Source organism: Brachyistius frenatus, unplaced genomic scaffold (assembly GCF_029030835.1).
Source record: "Brachyistius frenatus isolate BFR_SWC_R1_liver_20210118 unplaced genomic scaffold, ASM2903083v1 Contig_399, whole genome shotgun sequence".
Taxonomy (NCBI): domain Eukaryota; kingdom Metazoa; phylum Chordata; class Actinopteri; family Embiotocidae; genus Brachyistius; species Brachyistius frenatus.
The window spans coordinates 173,779-194,371 of NW_027210998.1; the positions used below are offsets into that span (position 1 = coordinate 173,779).

The following is a 20,593-nucleotide window of genomic DNA, read 5'->3' on the forward strand; positions in this document are numbered from 1 at the left end:
ATGTAACTCAAACAAGTGAAATCAGGAAAATAATCAGTGGAGAAATATGATCGCTGTGACTGTCACACTGTTAGATCATCAGAGTATTTACATTTACACTAATATTGCTGTCCTACTAAACAATTTTCTGCCAGACTGCCTCTAACTATAATTTTCACTGTGTATTGATCAGTTGATTATTTTCTCCATGAACTGATTGATTGTTTGGTTTGATTAAATTCTGAAAATGGAGAGAAACGCTCATCACAATAACCCACAGCTGAAAGTCACGTTTCCACAATGCTTGTGTTGAAAACTTCAAAATAATGAAAAATAAAGTTAGCTCCTGGTTCATTTTCTGTCAGATTTAGAGATGACGTCTCACTGAATACTGTTCTGTTCAGTATAAAGCATCATGCCTTTAAAAATCAAGATGGTTGCAGTGTGTAAAGTGACTGAAGCTGTCAAATAAATGTAGATCAGCCAGTAATATTTCTCTCTGCCGGTCGAACAGGAGCATAAAGTGGCACAAAACAAAAACAAGTGCAAGTACGTCACATTCGTATTGAACCCCTGCCTTTCAGAGAGAGCAGTATCCATGGAAACAGTGACGTTAAGAAGATGAGGTATATTCAGACATGCTGATTGCTAATAATTGCCACAGACTTTACATAACATCATAAAAGAACAACATAAATGATGCAGGCTTCTGTGCTCTTGTTTCTTCTTCAGGTCTCGTCATTAATAATTCATCGGGAATTAAAGTCATTTAAATGGTTTGATTTAAATGCAGCCACACAAAACCTTCAAGTCCGAGGCCGTCCTGCTGAGCTTGTCCAGACTCCTTTTTATTTCTTGCTTCAATATAATTAAACAAAATCTGGTTTTAATCTTATTTTATGTGCCAAAACAAACTCACACAAGGTGGCGCCACAAAACAGATTTTTCAATTGCATGAAGCAGGAAAACATGACTAAATTGGACTTTACTTGTTTACTAGCTGTTTGTTTTCTTCAACAAACATAATTATATTTTTATGTCAGGTCAGAATGGTTTCGTCTGTTTCTATTCTAACTCAATTTTGCCCAGGTTGTTTTATTTTGCCTTTTTATTCAAGAGTTATATGTTGTAGTCATGAATAGAAGATGTGTAAAACTGTTTGCAGCTACAGGTGGGACCCTCCCGGGTGGGCGGGACATGTTGGCAGCTCTATTTGATTGACGGGTTTCCTCCACCAATAACCGCCTTTGCTTTACAGTCTTGTCGTTACGTCGCTTACGTTCGGAATGGCGGTGAGCTCGCGCTGCAGGCAGCAGGCTGAGCTGTCTGTCAGGTTGACGCTGACGGCACGAGGATGACATGACAGCGCGTTTACACGGTTAACGTGGCTTCTGCTTTTCTCCTTAACGTGAGTCCTCCGGGTCCGAGCGGTACTTTGTCCCGGTCCGAGGTTGTCCGTCTCGTCCCCGGGTGTGTTTCTGAGGTTCTCCGTGAACGTTACGTTCAGGTGGGTGAGAGCTTCGTCCGAGCAGCGCTGTTTGCAGTCGTAGTGGAAAGTAAACGACACTTTACTGTCACATATACCGACATGACACATATACCGACATGACACGTATACCGGCATGTCACATATATACCGGCATGTCACATATATACCGGCATGTCACATATATACCAGCATGACACGTATACCGGCATGTCACATATATACCGGCATGTCACATATATACCGGCATGACACGTATACCGGCATGACACATATACCGGCATGACACGTATATACCGGCATGACACGTATACCGACATGACACGTATACCGACATGACACGTATACCGGCATGTCACATATATACCGGCATGTCACATATATACCGGCATGACACGTATACCGGCATGTCACATATATACCGGCATGTCACATATATACCGGCATGACACGTATACCGGCATGTCACGTATACCGGCATGACACGTATACCGGCATGACACATATACCGGCATGACACCGCTTCAGCACTGTGTGCGCGTGCATGGTGCGCATGCAGCATGCAGAGAGCTGTGTCTGAAATCACTCCCACACAAACCATACAGTGCACTCACTATATGGGAAATACAACGAGTACAATTTAGAATAAAAAAGATTGTTCAGATGAATTAAAGCAGTTTAACTTGGTGTAAATTATCCTCCTCATACAGTCTACAACTATGATAGTCTGAAGTCACTTAAAATACAGTGAACTTGCTTCAGTTTGTTTGTGGTCCCTCCAAAAAGGGAAATACCAAAGTACATTTCAAAGGGCTCTTAATCTTTGCATCAGTGGAATCTTCACCTTTAACTTCACACACCAGTGGAAAGGTCAAGATAAAGGTCGCCATCAAGGCCTCACTCAGGACGGGACTTCACATGCAGCTCATACAAGCACCAAAACACTTGACAGCTGCAACAAAATAGACTAGATTTAGATCTAGATTTAGATTAGATCTAGATTTAGATCTAGATTAGACTTTATTAATCCCACAGTGGGGAATGTAGTCATCAGAGCAGCATAGAGAAACAAAAGGTGACACAATATGAATACATTTACAAATACCTATCAGAAATAAGAGATAAAAAAATATATATTTTAGAAAAAAAAATAACGGCAATCAATAAACACACATAGACTATATACACAAAAACAACTAAAATAAACAATAAATGAACAGTGCAACATTATGGAGCAAATAAACTATATAAAATTATAAATATATGAACTATAAAGAAAATTTGAAGTGCAAGCATGAAAGAGAAGGAACAAATACAAATGAGTTTTATAATATTGAAGTTAATTTGCAGTTTTCTGATACATAGGATGAATAAAAACAGACAACCCATCAGAATATCACAGATTTAATAATATACGAATCAATTAAATTCTTATAGATCTCAGATTTTTCTATGTGCTTTACCCTCAAAGTTAAAGACGCAACACGAGCACATCCTGCGTCAATGAAAATATTCTTCACCGAAAACTACAGATTTATATAATCTGTAATAAATCTCTGGTGAATACTTGAATTAGTGAGAATTCAATGCAGTGAAGCTCTTTAGATGACAAACAAACAAAACAGAACTTTGTCTTGTGGTTTGAAGTATTCTATAATTGTACTCAATAAAACCTTTATTTATTTATTTCTATCTTTAAATAGTTTTTGCCTTTTAGTCTGTAACGTGTTGAGATGTTCAGACACCGTAAAGCATTATCACTTTACATGAAGAAATGTAAAGTTTTTTATTCTTCTAAACTACGTTTTGATTTAACCAAAGAAGCCGAAGTTCATAAAGTAAAGCAGCCGTACAAATCAGTCAAATCAAAGAACTAATTCATCACAACAAGAGTACGAACCTGCTTGATATCTTCCTCTTAATATTACTTGTGATACTGTTTAAGGTTTTAATGTTTACCCCTCGTCGTCCACTCAAAAGTCCACAACACAACCTAAACCTTGTAAAACCATTATCATAAACAAAAGACCGATGGGCCAAAAGCATAAAGTTGTGGTATCTCATCATGTGATTTAAATGAATAATTTAGTCTGAAAAATGACCATCAGGAGTATTCAAAATTCTTAATGTTAATTTGCGAAGGCCTTGAATACTCTATTTTTTTTTCTGGCCTGTTGCAGTGAATAACTTATAAAATGTTTCAGCTTGTGATTTTTTGCGAAAGAATTCCCATTTTTTTGTAGCTATGAAAAATGCGTACATCAATAATCCTCCTGTTCATTTGTCGATTCGTTATCCAGGTTCAGGCCGTGTTTCATGATAAATTAATATGTTATTAGGAATATTTAATACTTCAGTTCACAAGTTTTTCTTTTAAAAATCATCCATCACAACTTCACAGGCCAAAGTTGGCGTCATCAGATATCGTGTGTTTTACTTCCAGCCGTCCGGAAAACTCCAAATGTTCCATTTTTAAGATGAGAAGACATCAGACATATTCAACATATTCTCACATCTGATAAACCCTCAGATGATCGTATGATCAACTTATTGATGAACTCATTGATCCTTTCAGCTCAGACTGCTGTCAACGTGTGCGTAAGTTAAAACGTGGTTTAAACATCAATAACTTCTTGGACTTGGTGAACACGCCTGAACTCATCCCGACTGGTTCTCAGGAATATCTCAAAGTTTGGATGGTATGACGAGATGACGTCCACGTTGACATGCAGCGACCTCGTCAATAACTTCATCGGTAAATCAGTCGTCAAATTGTCTGTTGGTCGACTGATTGATGATCCGACGTGTCTTCCATTGTGTGCGGTGACTTTGAGCTGAAGTGCTGAGAAGGTGGAGGTCGAGGTGGAGGTCGAGGTGTCGGGTGGGCAGGACGGAGGCAGCACCACCCTCCACACAGTCACACACACCCACACAAACACAAGGTCTCACGCTGCGGTGGCGTATGTGTGTGTGTGTGTGTGTGTGTGTGTGTGTGTGTGTGTGTGTGTGTGTGTGTGTGTGTGTGTGTGTGTGTGTGTGTGTGTGTGTGGAGGGGGTGGTGGGGGTGGTGGGGCTCGTGTTGAGCTCACGGTCGGAGCTGCAGATCGTCGAGCTTCCTCTGAGCTGAGGATGAGGAGGGTGTGTGTTGTTCTCTGACAGCTGCAGACCTCGTTGTTTTTCTTCGGGACCATTTACTGCTTTTGAGCTCGTAGACTCGCTGTGAGTCGACACATCTGCCACCAAACCTTCTCCCGTCCCGCCGATCTAATCCTCAGTGTCTTGTCAAAGCAGACGTGTTGAGATGTCTCTAACGGTAGCTGGTAAGTTCACGTCTCGCCGGATGGCCGCGCAGGACGCTCTGTTCTCTTCGATGGTCTGTGTTGAGGGATTTCTTTGTTTTGGTTTGTGATTTTTGTCTCAGATGGTGTTTGATAGTTTTGGAAAAAGACTCTTCACACGCAACAATTTAAAGGTTTCAATCTGTCATTAAAGAAGGGAAGTTCACTGCTGTTAGTTTTGAAGCTGCTCTGTTAGATTTGTTTCTCATCAAACTACGTGCAATTCATTCTTTCTCAACACGTCATTGAATGTTCATTGTGATAACATGATGTTTTGAATTGGTGGAGATTGTAGATAAATATAAGGAATAGAGAATTTAATTGAATCAGAAACATTCGTTTCAGTCGAAGTTTCGACTGTGTTGTTTTGAAGTTTTAAAAACGACAGTTTGCTTTGAGTCCCAGAGGTCGTGTTCAAGGTCAGATTCAGTGTTTTTAGACTGAGGTAGTTTTCAGTGAGTAAACGCCACGTTTTCTGTCACATCATCACAAATATTGTTTTGTTTATTGTTCTTCATTTCCTCACTGAACAGTGAACTTGCTGTAGTGACACAAAAAAAACAACCCGACATTTATTTTAAAGGCCACTATTAATTACAAGATATTAGAGAACTTAAAAATATATGAGTTATATGTTGCTGAAAAACACTTTAATATTTCAAAAAGCTTTCAGGCTTGACATGATGTTTAGGTGTGATTGCAACCTCTTGTGTCATGCACATTTTTGATGCTCAGAAATTCAGAAAATCGCCCCGACTGTAACTTCTGATGACTCCGGACATTTTACCATCAAACTTAACATCTCAACCCATCATCTTTGGCTTCTAAACTTTTTTTGTATTACTTATTGGCCATCATAAACAGCATTTCACTTGAAATCCAACAAAATAATTGTAGTGAGAAGCCAGGCCTTGTGAGCAGGGTTGGATTAGAGCGTTCACTAAATAACATCAAAAACTACAGGGCTCCTAATATTTGACCAACAATCTGTGACTTTGAAGGTTGGACATCACGTCTCTGGGTTTATGTCTCAGAGGAAAAGTGAAGTTGAAATGAACATCTGTCTGTGTGCAGATCTGACCAGAGGAGCGATGACGGAGTTCCAGGAGAAGCTCCGTCAGCAGCACGAGGAGTCGATGCACCGCGAGCTGGAGGCGCTGCTCAGCACGGCCAGCAAGGCCGAAGCAGAGGTGAGAGACATGAAGGCTCTACTCCAGCCTCCCGAAATCCCCACAAACACTGTGAACAGCTGGTTGCAGGACAGGGGCCTGGAAATGTCCTGCTTGTATGAAGGCACATCACATGTCCCTGATAAGCTGACGTCAGCAGAAAAAAACTCTGCAAACCATCAAGCTTGTTTTTATTTTTTATAATAACATTACTTCATAGTTCTCAACTGCAGAATGAAAAACCATCAGACTTCTGTAGTGAAGCTGCTCCATCTCTGCTTCCTGTCTGTAGTCAGGGCGGCGCACAAGGTAACAAGTGTCCTGTGTCCTTCATCTGTTGCACACAGAGTACAAATATTTGTCATACAGAGTCCATTAGGTCATCTTAACACGCAGCACACACACTCTGCTGGGGGAGCTTTGGTGTGCTGAGGGAACTGGAGGTGAACAACCCAGAGGTCCTGCAAATCAGACACACACACACACACACACACACACACACACACACACACACACACACACACACACACACACACACACACACACACACACACACACACACACTCGAGCACTGCTGCAGTGAACGTGGATTTAAAGTCTGAGGAAAAACAGGAGACTTTAGAAACAGCTGAGTTTTGTGACTGGTGTCTGAAAGGTGCTGTATGAACACGCTCTGCTGGCTTGCTTTCTATTTTAGTGGGAAAAACCAGGACTTTCTGATAAAACAGTAAATGTGATGATATTCAGTTTGTTTGTTCATTGAATCAACATCAAATGCATCTTTCTGTGAAATAATGTGTAAAACCAAAGTCTGATATATCTGATTCCTCTGTACCAAACAGCTCCATTATAAGCTGTTTAAAACACATCAGTGACTCACATTGTTGCCATGGTGACATGTTTCTTCATCACCATGAACATACACACTGTAGTTGTATTTGAACGCAGCCTCATATGCACCTCTAAATACTCACCGGAGCACCAAATGTGCATTAATCCTCCGCTGAAAGTAGTCCCAGACACAAGCTCTCCTTCTGTTTGAATAGAATTAGTTAATTATGACACAAAGCAGCTGCTTTATGAAATTATTAAACCTTTTCCATTTCTGTAAACAGGCCAGTTTAGACACATTGGGTCTTTTTCCACTACAGTAGCGGGCAGGTGTGAGACTGTAAAGCCATAAAAGACACAAGATGCATCAAAACGGCTCAATTCATAACTGGACGTCTTCATGAAGAACAAACCAACTGGGTTCTTAGTGTTTGAGTGAACGTCTAAATGTTAAATATAGATCGTGTGGACGTTTGTCTCTGACGTCTACAGCCGAAAGACTTTTTGTCTCTGATCCTTCATCGCTGTGCTTCAGCGTGACGTTTGGTTTGTTCTCTTTCAGATCTCCAGGAAAGATTTCGATGGCTTCAAGAAGCTCTTCCACAGATTCCTGCAGGTCAAAGGTCCGGCAGTGGACTGGGCCAAGATCAACCGGCCGCCGGAGGACCTGGTGAGCAGCTCCCTCTGGTCACACTGTTCAGAGCTGCAGGTTTCACATCGAGTGCTGTGCTCCAACATCGGTGTTCGTACCAAGACCCAGTTGACAGCAGCTCCCTGAACTCTGGACCGAGCCCGTGAGAACATACAGAACATACTGAACAAAGAAAATGATCATCAGAAGTTCTAGTTTATCGTTGAATCAACAACGTGACAATTATCCTTCATCAGAGAGGGACAAGGATACTAATGAGGGCTGGTCGTATTGGACATTACTGCAGGTCTCATATCTGAATGAATCCAAGCTAACTGTGCGTTAGCTCTCGTGGAGTCTCTGCATCGTCACAAAGTGCAGCTCCTCCAGGAATCAGCAAACGTTCCCTTGGACAGAGAATGAATGAAACGTTTCCTGTTAACGGCTGTATTTAGTAGTTGGTGATCCCTCCAGGTGCTGCTCGGGCCTTCGGGAGTAATTTGGGATTTAGATGAAGTGCCCTGCAGCTGTGTGATTGGTGGACTTCTTCCTGGATGTCCTGAGCTGCAGCCACAGAGGGAACGATTGTGTTCTGGGCTCAAATATATTAAACCGAATTATGAAATAACTTGTTTGGGTCTAAAGATCGTCTGCAGATTTCCACAATCTCGGGTCTAATTTAACAAATCATGAAGTCAGAGGTCAATTTTCTGCAGATTTCTTGGATAAATTCACATGATTGTTTCTTTCATGCGGTACGGTTGTTGTTCTTGTTTTTGTCTCCGTTTTAAATCTGAGAGTTCGATCACTTTGCTTCATGAGTAGTTTAGATGTCGGACATCGGCTTCCTGTAACCTCGCCCGGCTGCAGCTTCACTTCTCTTCTCTGTGAATAACAGTCTGGTGACACGGCTCGCATTAGTGTCTGCACAACCGCTCGAAGGGCCGACCAATCAGAGACCAGTGTCAGTGGTTAACCGTGTTTGTCCCGCCCCTCCTTCACTGTGATTGGACGGCTGGTGACAGAGCGTCAACTCTCGAATAAACGCTCAGCACTTCGTCAAGCTGCTGGAGTTCATGTTTTTAAAATAAACTCTTTAGTGGACGAGGTAGGAAGTGTCAGCGGTGGCAGCGTGTTGTGGGGCGAGCTGATTGGTTAGAATTAACCCGAGGTCGACGCCCAGTAGGAGGGAACGACTTCAAACGCTTCTCTATGGAGGGCGACCCGGTTCACACCAGGACGCCCGTAACCCTCTTTCCTGTGTTTTCTGTGTCCTCAGAGAAGCAGAATCCTGCTTTAAAGGAAAGACATCAGATACCAGATATCATGTTCACCAAGAGGACGAACACAACCTCAACACATAAAGTGAATTGATCCTTTACATTGAAGTAGAGCACCCTGCTGGTCCTGCTATGAACTGCAGCATGTAAAGAGTAAAACTTTACACCTGTTTAAATGAGCGTAAATCAGACAGCGTGGTTTTAGCAGCAGTTAACATTGAAGGTGTTTGTTGACTGTAGGCAGAGACTCAAAGGTCCTGAACTCAGTGTGGTTGTTGGTTGGAGCTCTACTGTCTCTGTTGTCTCTACTGTCTTTGTTGTCTCTACTGTCTCTATTGTCTTCACTGTCTCTACTGTCTCTACTGTCTTTACTGTCTCTACTGTCTCTATTGTCTCTACTGTCTTCACTATCTCTATTATCTCTACTGTCTCTATTATCTCTACTGTCTCTACTGTCTCTATTATCTCTATTGTCTCTACTGTCTCTACTGTCTCTATTATCTCTATTGTCTCTACTGTCTCTACTGTCTCTATTGTCTCTACTGTCTTCACTATCTCTATTATCTCTACTGTCTCTATTATCTCTACTGTCTCTACTGTCTCTATTATCTCTATTGTCTCTACTGTCTCTATTATCTCTATTGTCTCTACTGTCTCTATTGTCTCTACTGTCTTCACTATCTCTATCTATCTCTACTGTCTCTACTGTCTCTATTATCTCTACTGTCTCTACTGTCTCTATTGTCTCTACTGTCTGCGCTGGTTAGAAAGTTTACTTCTTCACTCGTGATGGAGCAAAAGCCAGCTGTTCGCTCCACCCAGTCTCGGTGCTCAACCTGAGTCTCCGCTGAGCTTCTGGTCCGATCGGATCATCTAAGTGTGCGATGTCCCTTTAAATGGTTCGTCCACTACAGAATGGAGACGAGTGTCCTACTTCAGAAAGCAGCTAACGTAACCAGATCTGAGGACAGACAGCATTCAGGCTAAAGCCAGCTATTTATTAGCATGGTGACACACACACACACACACACACACACACACACACACACACACACACACACACACACACACACACACACACACACACACACACACACACACACACACACACACACACACACACACACACACACACACACACAGTCTCTCTCCGGTGTTCCCAAAATACCCGTCAGAGTGAAGGTTAGGACTAAGAATAGTCTGACCGCTGCAGCACTGACATTTGTCTCCTGTGGGACTCTGGACACTTATTGGCCGCCACTCGTCTTTAAGGCCACGCCTCCTCCCGCCGTCCCTCACCCACTGTCCCCTTCCCCACCGTCCCCCTCCCACGTCCCCCTCCCTCCATCCCTCCCTCCGTCCCATTCCCACCATCCCCCTTCCTCCCTCCGTCCCCCTCCCTCTGTCCCCCTCCCTCCATCCCTCCCTCCGTCCCCCTCCCTCCATCCCTCCCTCCATCCCTCCCTCCGTCCCCCTCTGTCCCCCTCCCTCCCACCGTCCCCCTCCCTCCCTCCGTCCCCCTCCCTCCATCCCTCCCACCATCCCCCTCCCTCTATCCTTCCCTCCGTCCCCCTCCGTCCCCCTCCCTCCCTCCGTCCCTCCCTCCGTCCCCCTCCCTCCGTCCCCCTCCGTCCCCCTCCCTCCATCCCTCCCTCCGTCCCCCTCCCTCCGTCCCCCTCCCTCCATCCCTCCCTCCGTCCCCCTCCGTCCCCCTCCCTCCGTCCCCCTCCCTCCGTCCCCCTCCCTCCGTCCCACCAGAGTGCTGTTTGTCAACATGGACTTAATGAACTCTGTTCCAGGCGGACTGAGTCGTTCTGGTGCCTCAACTTCACCCAACAATGTTTAACATTGTGACCATGACGACCAACGTCCGTTGGGCATGTCACTGAAGGTCTGACGTGCCCGTCACTGGGACCGTCCGACAGTCCGATTCAAGAAAACTCAAGCGTTTTTTTCAAACTGTCACCATCACTGTTGTTGCCGTGGGTTACGGGAGGCGCTGTGTCGCTGAATGCTGAAGCAGCGACGGCGTCACATCGTGGAGTCGGTGAGCGGCTCTTCTCGGCTGTGATGGAGCTCAGACTCCGACACGCTGCCTTCACCGAGACAGGACGACGGTCGATCGTCGTTTGAGTCGTCTGCTTATCGGAAAAGCATTTTTGAGGTGTTTGCCATGGCAACCAACTGTAACTAGGGAAATAGTTACAGGTTTTCTGTTGTCCTGACTGTTTGGCCCAAACATGTTTATTCCATCTTCCAGAATCTATTTTAGTTGTGCGGAGGACATCAGCTGAGTCGGCGGTCTTCCAGTGAGGCCCGGGACGCACTGCGTCCACGCTGCTAGAGGAGTGCGCTCAGACCGTCCCAGATCACCGAGCGGATCGGATCTGAATGTGTCTCCGGTGCGTTCACACCGGTACTTTAAGCGGTCCACGTGTCATCACATCACTCAGCGCCTGATTTTCATCCAGCGACAAAACCTATAGCGCTTACTCAGCGTGGTTACACCTCCCTCCTGCTGCGTGACAGGAGCAGTCTCAGAATTTACTGACTTCACATTTTTGTCACACACCAAACAAGCATTTTATACATTTCATGTAAATGAGGAAATCATTGAGAAAACAGCTGCGACACCTTCCTGGAACCAGAATATATTTCTGTAAATGTCCTGTAATTTCTTTGTAAAGACACCACAGACCATTTGCTTCACTGACACTTACTAGATGTCAAACGCTATCACCGTGACAACAGGCTCTGTATACCATGGTGACATCATGTCTGTGGAGAGTGACCGACTTCAGTCCGACCTGCCGTCCTGCAGCTCCTGTTCACAGCGCTCACTCCGGATTGATTGAGCTGTTAAACCTGCTGTTCGCCATCTGTAATATTAACCTGCCCGTTAATGTATGTCAGTGAAGTTAAGGCTGCTTGAATGATATCAGGCGACATACTTCATATCCATGCTGGGGTCATGCTGACCACGTCTTTTCTTAATAGTTTTTTTAAGAGTCAGTACACTAAAATATCTTTAAAGGCCTGCAGATAGTTTTGGTTTTATTTTGTCCGTCAATGGAAAAACGTGAAAAGAAAAGGCATCATAAGATGTGTGTGAACAGAGTCTGCTACTATTATTATATATTTAACAAAGGCTACACGCTGCTGCTGTTGTTGTTGTTGGATAAACCGTCGGAGTCAACATGCTGCTGGTGTAGATTACATAAAGACGGGGTCCATAAATAAGTGTTCCCATTTAGTGTGTCGTGCTGCTGTCATGTGCTGATGGTGCGGTTTTAAAAGTCAGTGTCTCGTACGAATGGACCGAAGGAGCGTGTGGAGAGTTGAGTGGCATTTAGTGGAAAGGTTGCAGATTACAACCCACCGAACACACACACACACACACACACACACACACACACACACACACACATGCTCGGAGCGACCAAAAAGGACCAAAAGTGACCCGACTTCACCAAATGGGTCATTTAATAGACCTAGAACAAGTAGAAACTACATTATATTACATTAAATTGTAATTCTATATTCCCAGTGATATTTGTAGTGCTGAGCAGAGATCAGATCTCTGGGGGCGGAGCTACTGGTTGGATAATTTCAGGTGATTGTACATTAATGAAAACATAATTATGGAAATGATGTTCCATCTCTGACAATGAATCCCCATAAATCCCACAAACTGGACCTATGAGTCACGCTCTACTCACAGACTATAGTTTACTGTGGACTTTAGCTGTAATAGTGGAAACACAAATATTTAAAAAAAAAAACACTCAAAAAGAGAAAACAAAAAAAAAAGGTTTTGGTCATTTAAGAGTAAATCGAGCTGTCAGTGTGTAATATGAACTCACGGGTTCGTACCTGTTAACTCAGAGAGAACCTGGTAGTTTTGTTGCGTCACGGCCGGCCGACTGTAAAACTGCTTCGTGTGTTTACTCAGTCCGACATCGGCCTTCACCTCCGTCTGTTTCTGTCCACCTGCAGCTTCAAAGTCCGTGTTCGTCCTGCTGCGACATCCCAGATAAACATGCTGACTTCTGTCCTTCAAAACGCTTCACTTGGTTTCTTTCAAGAGAAATTTGTATTTAAACATTTTCAGAATTTTACAATGAGCTTTTTGTACACGCAGGTCTCCACACACCTTCACACACACACATGTACCTGTCGGGGTCTGGGATGGCACAACACTGTGATCAAAATAAAAGGCAGAGACATGCTTTAAGAATTTAAAATAACAAAAGCAATAAAAGTGTAAAGAACAGAAAAACAAGCCGACTCTGTTTGAAAATATACAGCTGCTAAATATATCAAAATGTAAAAGAGAAAATATTTCAGATTAATAGCTTATGTTAGATAAAAATTGGCTGAAAAACTTCAAAGAAGTCACTTTTGTGAGCCGGTCGGAAATATTATTGTTTCATTTGAAAATATATCGAAATCCCTTAAAAAGTACATGTTTAATATGTCAACATACACATGAATATGATCATTATTGTGAAAACCTCTAACTGAAATAAGAATAAAAACAACAATTGCTACCTGTAACCCCAGTTTCCATTCATTAATTTAAATCCAGGAGGCTGGTACCTGCGACCACATTTTGAGTTCATATTCTGTTTTTCATCAGAATTAATTTGTGATTCATTTCTATCAGATAAATGACTAAACTCCACATTAATACCAGAACACCAAACAGAGACAGCAGCAGCTGTGTGAAGCACTTATGATGCTTTCGTTCTCTACAAACTATCTTAAATGGTGTAAATAGTCATCTCCGTACAGATCGTAGCGCCCCCCAGTGGTTCTCAACGGTACTGCACGTTATGGTACTTCCTCATTAGCTTCAATTTCAAGCTGTTGTTGATGCAGATCTGATCTGACTGAAGGGTCAGAATAGTTCAAGTGTTCTGAGGTGATGTGAACGAAGCCTGTCTGTCCCTTTAACAGTGTCCTCATCCTGTCTGTCCCTTTAACGGTGTCCTCATCCTGTCTGTCCCTTTAACGGTGTCCTCATCCTGTCTGTCCCATTAACGGTGTCCTCATCCTGTCTGTCCCTTTAACGGTGTCCTCATCCTGTCTGTCCCATTAACGGTGTCCTCACCCGGTCTGTCCCTTTAACGGTGCCCTCACCCTGTCTGTCCCTTGAACGGTGTCCTCACCCTGTCCGTCCCTTTAACGGAGTCCTCATCCTGTCCGTCCCTTTAACGGTGTCCTCATCCTATCCGTCCCTTTAACGGTGTCCTCACCCCTCCCATCAGATCCAGCCCTACGAGACCATCAAGGCGAAGGGTCTCCCCGACAACGTCGCTGCCAGCCTCAACAAGCTGGCTGTGGTCAAACTGAACGGCGGTCTGGGAACCAGCATGGGCTGCAAGGGCCCCAAGAGTCTGATCAGCGTCCGCAACGAGAACACCTTCCTGGACCTGACGGTGCAGCAGATCGAGGTACCGACGCAGAAACACCACAACGAGCCGCTCCAGCTGGAATCCAGAGACCCGTTTTCACTTCTGGTTTTCTCTGTTTGAATTTTCAGCATCTGAACAAAACGTTTAACGCCGACGTGCCGCTCGTTCTCATGAACTCCTTCAACACCGACGAAGACACCAAGAAGATCCTGCAGAAATACAAACACCACCGGGTCAACATACACACCTTCAACCAGAGCAGGTGCAACACACACACACACACACACACACACACACACACACACACACACACACACACACACACACACACACACACACACACACACACACACACACACACACACACACACACACACACACACACACACAACACATACATACACAGAGCTAGCGGTGGATCTGACCGATCTGATTTGAAACCTGACGATACTACGTCCCGCCCACCGATAGCTGTAACCTGACTGCACCACAGGCCTGTCAATCAAACAGACACGCCCCCAAAAACAGGTCTTCTTGAATCTTCTTTTCTAATGAATGAGGGATTATTTTCAGATGGACCTCCAGAAAACTAATAAGAAGGAGTGACTTTAGCTAACAACACCGAGATAACTGATGGACACATTTTATTCACTTTGGATTTGATGAGAGAAGTTGAATGGGAGTCTATGGAGCCGGAGGCTTTTTGGAGCCGACCTCTAGTGGCACTCAGTGGTATTGCAGCTGAAGACACTTCTGGATCGGAACCATTTTTCAGAGTTACGTCCACTTTTATAAACCGTATTTGATGTTTACCTCACAATGTTGACTCTTTTCCAAAATGTCGCATTGAAATGCCCACAAAGTGTCTGAATTTGTTCTGCCCACCTCCTGATCCTCCTTCCCTTCTGCTCAGGAGACAAACATCTTCAGTTCTTTCCGAAGCCCCGCCCCTCCCAGTCTAAATGAGTGATTTATTTCCTCTCAGGTATCCGAGGATCAACAAGGAGTCCCTGCTGCCGATCGCCCAGAACATGGGGATGAGCGGAGAGAACGCGGAGGCCTGGTACCCGCCGGGTCACGGAGACGTCTACGCCAGCTTCTCCAACTCCGGCCTGCTGGACAAACTCCTCTCTGAGGGGAAGGAGTACATCTTCGTGTCCAACATCGACAACCTGGGCGCGACCGTCGACCTCTTCATCCTCCACCACCTGATGAGCCAGCCGGCCGGCAAACGCTGCGAGTTCGTCATGGAGGTCACCGACAAGACCCGAGCCGACGTCAAGGTGAGCGACGTCCACCCGGCCGGGGTTTCTTCTCCGTGTTGATGTCTCAAAGGTGGAAGGAGGTTTTACCGGGCTTCCTGTTTCCTCTTCTGCAGGGCGGGACCCTGATCCAGTACGAGGACCATCTGAGGCTGCTGGAGATCGCTCAGGTGCCGAAGGCCCACGTCGACGAGTTCAAGTCCGTCACCAAATTCAAGATCTTCAACACCAACAACCTGTGGATCTCTCTGCCCGCCATCAAGAGGCTGCAGGACAAGAACGCCATGGACCTGGAGATCATCGTCAACCCAAAGGTGACGGACACTTCTTCTTCCAAATAGTCCACTAACGCACTCAATACACTCGGCTGAACACACAAACATTTCCAGTTCTAAAAGTCCTGCAGTCTAAATCCTAAAGGAGAAAAAGGCTTGTCAGCAAAATGTACTTAAAGTATGAAAAATAACACTTCCTGCTGTAAAATGTCTCCTGTGATGTCATCAACACTGAAGCAGCAGTTGGCTGTTGGAGATCTTTGAGGTGGAGCTACTTCATGTATAATATACTTCATGTATAATATACTTTGTGTATAATATACTTTGTGTATAATATAGGTCATGTATAATATACTTCATGTATAATATACTTTGTGTATAATATACGTCGTGTATAATATAGGTCATGTATAATATACTTCGTGTATAATATACGTCGTGTATAATATAGGTCATGTATAATATACTTCGTGTATAATATACTTTGTGTATAATATAGGTCATGTATAATATACTTCGTGTATAATATACGTCGTGTATAATATAGGTCATGTATAATATAGGTCATGTATAATATACTTCGTGTATAATATACTTTGTGTATAATATAGGTCATGTATAATATAGGTCATGTATAGGTGTCCATGGATGGATAGTGAGATGATTAATGGGAGAGGAAGGAAGAAAATTCTGATTATTATTCTAAAAACGTTGCTTTATTTTGATTTGGACTCCATCTTTAACTGTATTGTGTATTTTCAGCTGCTAACAGATTTCATGCTGTAATTAATTGGCCCAGTTTAGTTTTCCTGTTGAGTTCTCCACCTCCTGATCTTGGACCTGTGTCCTCTGTACCACGAACACTGGACAGAACAACGATCCACACAAGGCGGTTCTTGTACTTCTTGGGTACCAATAGTTTTGACTGGACCTCAGAAATGTTTTGAAATATAAAGTTTGTGTTGTGAGATGTTTCATGATGAGCAAACAATTCAGTTTTATTGAATACGGCAGCAAATCACAACACAGGTCATTTCAGGGCACTTAACACAGTAAAGTGCTCACAAACAGAACTTTACAACGTTAATCAGAGGAGCTCAACAACTCCACAATTCACATAAATAACATTAGAGAGGAAAACAACTCAGTTTCAACAGGAAGAACTTCAGACAGCAGCAGAGACAGAAAAGACCAGCGTAGAGATCCAAAACAATAAACTGTTGGCCAATAATACAGACCAGAGAAATGCAGCTCCAGAATCAGAATCACAAATCATTTATTAATCCCCACGGTGAAATTGTAACGCCACTCACATCAGCTGCAGCAGAATATCATGAGTACAGTTCAAATACCAAGTTTGTGCAAATCCTTAAAACGTAACGCTGGTCTGTCGGCTCATCGTGTGCACGAGATGCTCTGAGGGAGAAGTCATGAAGTTTGATGACCCCCTGTCTGGTGGTAATAAGTCTGTTGCTGGACGTCCTCCTGTGGAGTCGGTGGGAGGTGTCGTCCTCCTGTCTGACCCACAGAGAGTCCAGCTCCTCCACAACAACAACATCACCGGTTTGTTCGGTTTGTTGGTGTCAGCCGCTCTCACTGCTGGAGAGCACCGGCCACCATAAAACACTCAGGAAACATCCTCACCGTTGTCCACATGTTACAGGACAGCAGCCTGCAGCTTCCTGTCGAGCGTTTCGGGGTTCTTCGAGCCGTCTAGTGATGTCTGCGTAAATAAACAACAAACAATAAACAACATGATGGAGGACAGAAGGCATGAAGCTAGTGAGATTTAACGGGGCCATATAAATACATGGAGAGTGAAAGATAGAGAGGAAAGGAGCTCAGTGCATCATGGGAGGTCGGGAGATCACAAAGGAAGGTTTTAATTGTAACCTTAAAGCTGGAGAAGATGTCTTCCTTCCGAACCGATGCAGGGAACCGGTTCCACAGGAGAGGAACCTGAAAATCTAAAGTCAACCTCCACTCTCCGGTTCATGAGTCTGTTCTTCAGGAAGTGGGTTTTGTTTCTGCAGACGCTGGACGGCGGTCTGAACGTCATCCAGCTGGAGACGGCCGTGGGCGCCGCCATCAAGAGCTTCCACAACGCCATGGGCGTGAACGTGCCGCGCAGCCGCTTCCTGCCGGTGAAGACGTCGTCCGACCTGCTGCTGGTGATGTCCAACCTGTACAGCCTGGACGCCGGCTCGCTCACCATGAGCAAGAAGAGGGAGTTCCCCACCACGCCGCACGTCAAGCTGGGCAGCTCCTTCACCAAGGTCAGCCTCGCAGAGACTCAACTCCTCCTCCGTCGTAGTTTCATTCATATTCCAGTATATTTCTGATGCACGTTGATTCTCTGGTTGTTGTCCAGTTCAGTAGAAAGTAGCAGCACGTTGGGAGGTCACGACTTCCTCTGGTGAAAAGAAGCGTGCGGCGGCTGCTGATCCTGCAGCCTGACCTTCTGCTTTGCTTCTGCAGGTTCAGGAGTATCTGGCCCGGTTTGAAAACATCCCCGACATGTTGGAGCTGGACCACCTCACCGTGTCCGGAGACGTCACCTTCGGAAAGAACGTCTCTGTGAAGGTAAACAACGCTCACTCATTAAATGTTCCGTTAAAAAAGGAAGAGGAGGATAACTCTTCATCCCCTGACCTGTTTGGTCCAGTTAGAAACAAACAGACCGGAGGCGGCACCGCTTCCTCCAACTGCACAAACATGAAGCCCAAGTCGTATTAAAACGTCCCTGACGTCTCATCATCAACCAGTCGGTGTCGTCTTCATCACTTTAAAGCTTCAGCAGCAGCGTCTCCTTTTACAAACTGTGAATCAGCGGTTTTCATTCTGTGGATCATCAGGAGAACTTTCTGGAACGAGATGCTGCTCTTGCAGTGAGAACACTGCTGTGGACATGAACGTATCTCACTCCACTTCAGAGGTAACAGTTCAGATCAGAGCTACAACACATCCAGTCAGCTCGGCGTCCCGAATTACTGCAGTCCCTGAAACTATCTTCACTCTGTGGAGTGAGGAGGAGGTGGTCTCTCTGTGGAGTGAGGAGGAGGTGGTCTCTCTGTGGAGTGAGGAGGAGGTGGTCCCTCCGTGGAGTGAGGAGGAGGAGGCGGTCCCTCTGTGGAGTGAGGAGGAGGTCCCTCCGTGGAGTGAGGAGGAGGAGGCGGTCCCTCTGTGGAGTGAGGAGGAGGTGGTCCCTCTATGGAGTGCGGAGGAGGTCCCTCCGTGGAGTGAGGAGGAGGAGGCGGTCCCTCTGTGGAGTGAGGAGGAGGAGGCGGTCCCTCTGTGGAGTGAGGAGGAGGTGGTCCCTCTATGGAGTGAGGAGGAGGTCCCTCTGTGGAGTGAGGAGGAGGTGGTCCCTCTATGGAGTGAGGAGGAGGTCCCTCCGTGGAGTGAGGAGGAGGAGGCGGTCCCTCTGTGGAGTGAGGAGGAGGAGGTGGTCCCTCTATGGAGTGAGGAGGCGGTCCCTCCGTGGAGTGAGGAGGAGGAGGCGGTCCCTCTGTGGAGTGAGGAGGAGGAGGTGGTCCCTCTATGGAGTGAGGAGGAGGTCCCTGTGTGAGCACGTTGACCTCGTTCAGTTTCCACAAAGATTCACTTTTCCACATCAGGGTTCCCAAACTGGAGCAAACAGAACCTCTGAATCCAGAACATCCAGAAAGAGTCCACATGTTACTGAGAAAAGAAGAAAATCTCCAGATATGTTCAATAACTGTCCATCATTTAGATCAAAACCACCACTGAATCCAGTGTTTTTTTTAATCAAATCTGAAACTTTGTATTTTGGGTTAAAGAATCATTTTTAATATTGAACAGAAGCGTCAACAACAAATTTGATGTCCCTTTAAAACGTCACTGTTTGTATTCCACCAGGGAACCGTCATCATCATCGCCAATCACGGAGACCGGATCGATATTCCTGCCGGAGCCATGCTGGAGAACAAGATCGTCTCAGGAAACCTGCGGATCCTCGACCACTGAGGCCTTCTGGGAAAAAAGCAAACAAACAAACAAACAAATACATTCAAAGCCATTTGCACCTTGAAGAGACTTAAAATTATGAATTTCTTCATTTCTCTGATGAACTGCTGTTACAAAGAATCTCAGTTTGTTTCAGTGTCATGTCGGCCTGAAAGGGTCAAAGGTCAACCTCCTTCTGTAATGCACCGTGCAGACGTTGAGCTCGTGAAGAAACTCGCTGTTACTGCGAACACTCTGTAAAGTCTGAGCTCCTCTGTGGTCGTCTTTCTCATGCCAATAAAAATGTGCAGTATGGGTGAGCAGAGCTTCCTGTGATTCTTCCTGCAGGTGAAGATGAGGCCTGAATTCACAAATGACTCAGTCAGGATTTGGACTATTGAAACTCCACTGTGTGGGTCAGTTGGATTTCTCCTGACGGCTTATTAAGACGTGTTCTGAATGGAGTCTGTAGAACTCTGAGGGACGTTCACTCTCCTGGGAAACCTGGGAAACCACGGAAACCTGGGAAACCACGGAAACCTGGGAAACCCGGGAAACCACGTCCTTCAGATCAGTGACAGATCTACACTAGAAATACGAAGGTAAATCAATAAGTTCTGAGACTGCTGCTCGTGCACATCAAGGAACAGGAAGATAAAACCTGATGAGAAACTGGTACGAACTTCATCTCCTGATCACCATCAGTTCTTCATCTCCTCCAGAGGAGGAGGTGGTCTCTCTATGGAGTGAGGAGGAGGTGGTCCCTCTGTGGAGTGAGGAGGAGGTGGTCTTGTTATACTTCTTCAGATGGATTATGTTATACTTCTTCAGATGGATTATGTTATAGTTCTTCAGATAGATTATGTTATAGTTCTTCAGATAGATTATGTTATAGTTCTTCAGATGGATTATGTTATAGTTCTTCATGTTATAGTTCTTGGATTATGTTATAGTTCTTC

At 44.9% G+C, this 20,593-nt stretch overlaps 1 protein-coding gene across 4 annotated transcripts; it reads left to right on the forward strand.

Annotated features, from left to right (window-relative positions):
• Window positions 1-1,279: 1,279 nt before the first annotated feature.
• Window positions 1,280-19,954, forward strand: LOC138636700 (UTP--glucose-1-phosphate uridylyltransferase-like). Of its 4 annotated transcripts, none has more exons than XM_069724846.1 (10): window positions 1,280-1,486; window positions 5,878-5,993; window positions 7,366-7,473; window positions 13,985-14,170; window positions 14,260-14,393; window positions 15,117-15,414; window positions 15,510-15,707; window positions 17,702-17,944; window positions 18,147-18,251; window positions 19,548-19,954. In XM_069724846.1, exons 2-10 carry the CDS (start codon window positions 5,895-5,897, stop codon window positions 19,653-19,655), a joined length of 1,479 nt encoding a protein of 492 aa, XP_069580947.1. In that variant the 5' UTR covers window positions 1,280-1,486; window positions 5,878-5,894; the 3' UTR covers window positions 19,656-19,954. The 4 variants fall into 4 exon arrangements, with proteins under 4 accessions (XP_069580947.1, XP_069580948.1, XP_069580946.1 ...); XM_069724847.1 differs by having other exon boundaries at window positions 1,281-1,387; XM_069724845.1 differs by lacking the exon at window positions 1,280-1,486 and adding an exon at window positions 4,584-4,785.
• Window positions 19,955-20,593: the final 639 nt, after the last annotated feature.